This window comes from Chiloscyllium plagiosum, unplaced genomic scaffold (genome assembly GCF_037043375.1).
Source record: "Chiloscyllium plagiosum isolate Xiang-an unplaced genomic scaffold, Cpla_swu_hap1 HiC_scaffold_49, whole genome shotgun sequence".
Lineage (NCBI taxonomy): Eukaryota > Metazoa > Chordata > Chondrichthyes > Orectolobiformes > Hemiscylliidae > Chiloscyllium > Chiloscyllium plagiosum.
In genome coordinates, this window is record NW_028270187.1 from 394,564 (window position 1) to 397,033 (window position 2,470).

At 59.3% G+C, this 2,470-nt stretch overlaps 1 protein-coding gene across 1 annotated transcript in view; it reads right to left on the bottom strand.

The window, feature by feature from the left end:
- Window positions 1–888: 888 nt before the first annotated feature.
- Window positions 889–2,470, bottom strand: part of prpf31 (PRP31 pre-mRNA processing factor 31 homolog (yeast)) — a 44,323-nt gene continuing 42,741 nt past the window's right edge. Inside the window, exon 10 of the mRNA XM_087984954.1 lies at window positions 889–1,020. Coding sequence (XP_087841080.1) covers window positions 889–1,020 — 132 coding nt within the window. The remainder of the gene's footprint in view (window positions 1,021–2,470) is intronic.

Genomic DNA, 2,470 nt, shown 5'->3' on the forward strand with positions numbered 1-2,470 from the left:
TTACACACACACACACACACTGAATTACACACACACACACACTGAATTACACACACACACACTGAATTACACACACACACACTGAATTACACACACACACACTGAATTACACACACACTGAATTACACACACACACACTGAATTACACACACACACACACTGAATTACACACACACACACACTGAATTACACACACACACGCAGACTGACTTACACACACACGCAGACTGACTTACACACACACGCAGACTGACTTACACACAGACACTAACACACATGCAGACTGACTTACACACAGACACACACACTGACTGACTTACACACTGACTGACTTACACACTGACTCTGACTTACACACACTGTAACACAAACAGACTCTGAATTACACACACACACACACAGACTCTGACTTACACACAGACGGGGACACACACAGTGACACTCACACACAGACTCTGACTTACACACAGACACTAACACACACAGACACTGACTTACACAGAGACACACAGACAGACTCTGACTTACACAGACACGCGCACGTACGCACACACTCTGATGTGCACACAGAGACACACACGCACAGAGACTGACTTACTTACACACACACAGACAGACACAGACAGACACTCCTCCTTCGTGCTTAGTGTCTGAATCTCCCTCCCAGTTTCTTTGGCTTCTCGCTCACAACTGATGCAACTCTGCAGTTAGTCCGTCTCACTGACCCCCTCAGGGTCACACATTAACCCCCCCCCCCATACAGACTGACCCACATTATCCCGCACTCCCCCCTCCTCCCCCTGACCACCTTCGTCCTGCCTCTCTCTCCCCCTCTCTCCCACACTCTCTATCTGCCCCCCCACCCTTGCCCCCGCGCCAGCCCCTCCCTCACCTCCGGCCTCCCCTCTTCTTGCGCTGACCGTCCAGGGGGGCAGGCAGAGGTTTCACCTGCTTCACGGGGGGAGGCTCCTGCCACTTGTCAAACTTCCTCTCGATCTCCTCCTTCAGCTCGTAACCCACCTGCAGGGCATCAGGGCGGGAGGGGGACAGAGAGAGAAAGAGAGAGAGAGAGAGGACGGGGTGAGGTCAGACAGACAGCCCGGGCGCCAGGGCTTCAGGACCACCAGAGGGACACGGCGGGGGGGGTGCGCTCCAGAACTGCTCCTGACGGGCCGAACAGTCTCACTCCTGCTCCCTGTGTCTGTCACAGGGTGACGGAGGGAGTGAACAGGCCAACACAGTGGGTAATAAGGCACACACAGCACACTTCCCCTGGTCGGGTAAGGGTGAGGGACGGGGAGAGAGGGGGGACAGAGAGAGGGAGGGGGACAGAGAGAGAGAGGGAGGGGGACAGAGAGAGAGAGAGAGAGAGAGAGAGGGACAGAGAGAGAGGGAGGGGGACAGAGAGAGAGAGGGACAGAGAGAGAGGGGGGGGACAGAGAGAGAGAGGGAGGGGGACAGAGAGAGAGAGGGAGGGGGACAGAGAGAGAGAGAGGGGGACAGAGAGAGAGAGAGGGGGACAGAGAGAGAGGGAGGGGGACAGAGAGAGAGGGAGGGGGACAGAGAGAGAGGGAGGGGGACAGAGAGAGAGAGGGACAGAGAGAGAGAGGGACAGAGAGAGAGAGGGACAGAGAGAGAGGGACAGAGAGAGAGAGGGACAGAGAGAGAGAGGGACAGAGAGAGAGGGACAGAGAGAGAGAGGGACAGAGAGAGAGGGGGGGGACAGAGAGAGAGGGGGGGGAACAGAGAGAGAGGGGGGGGACAGAGAGAGAGAGGGGGGGGACAGAGAGAGAGGGGGGGGGGACAGAGAGAGAGGGGGGGACAGAGAGAGAGGGGGGGGGACAGAGAGAGAGGGGGGGGACAGAGAGAGAGGGGAGGGGACAGAGAGAGAGGGGGGGGACAGAGAGAGAGGGGGGGGACAGAGAGAGAGGGGGGGGACAGAGAGAGAGGGGGGGGACAGAGAGAGAGGGGGGGGACAGAGAGAGAGGGGGGGGGACAGAGAGAGAGGGAGGGGGACAGAGAGAGAGGGAGGGGGACAGAGAGAGAGGGAGGGGGACAGAGAGAGAGGGAGGGGGACAGAGAGAGAGGGAGGGGGACAGAGAGAGAGGGAGGGGGACAGAGAGAGAGGGAGGGGGACAGAGAGAGAGGGAGGGGGACAGAGAGAGAGGGAGGGGGACAGAGAGAGAGGGGTGGGGACAGAGAGAGAGGGAGGGGGACAGAGAGAGAGGGAGGGGGACAGAGAGAGAGGGAGGGGGACAGAGAGAGAGGGAGGGGGACAGAGAGAGAGGGGGGGGGGACAGAGAGAGAGGGGGGGGACAGAGAGAGAGGGGGGGGGACAGAGAGAGAGGGGGGGGGACAGAGAGAGAGGGGGGGGACAGAGAGAGAGGGGGGGGACAGAGAGAGAGGGGGGGGACAGAGAGAGAGGGGGGGGACAGAGAGAGAGGGGGGGGACAGAGAGAGAGGGGGGGGA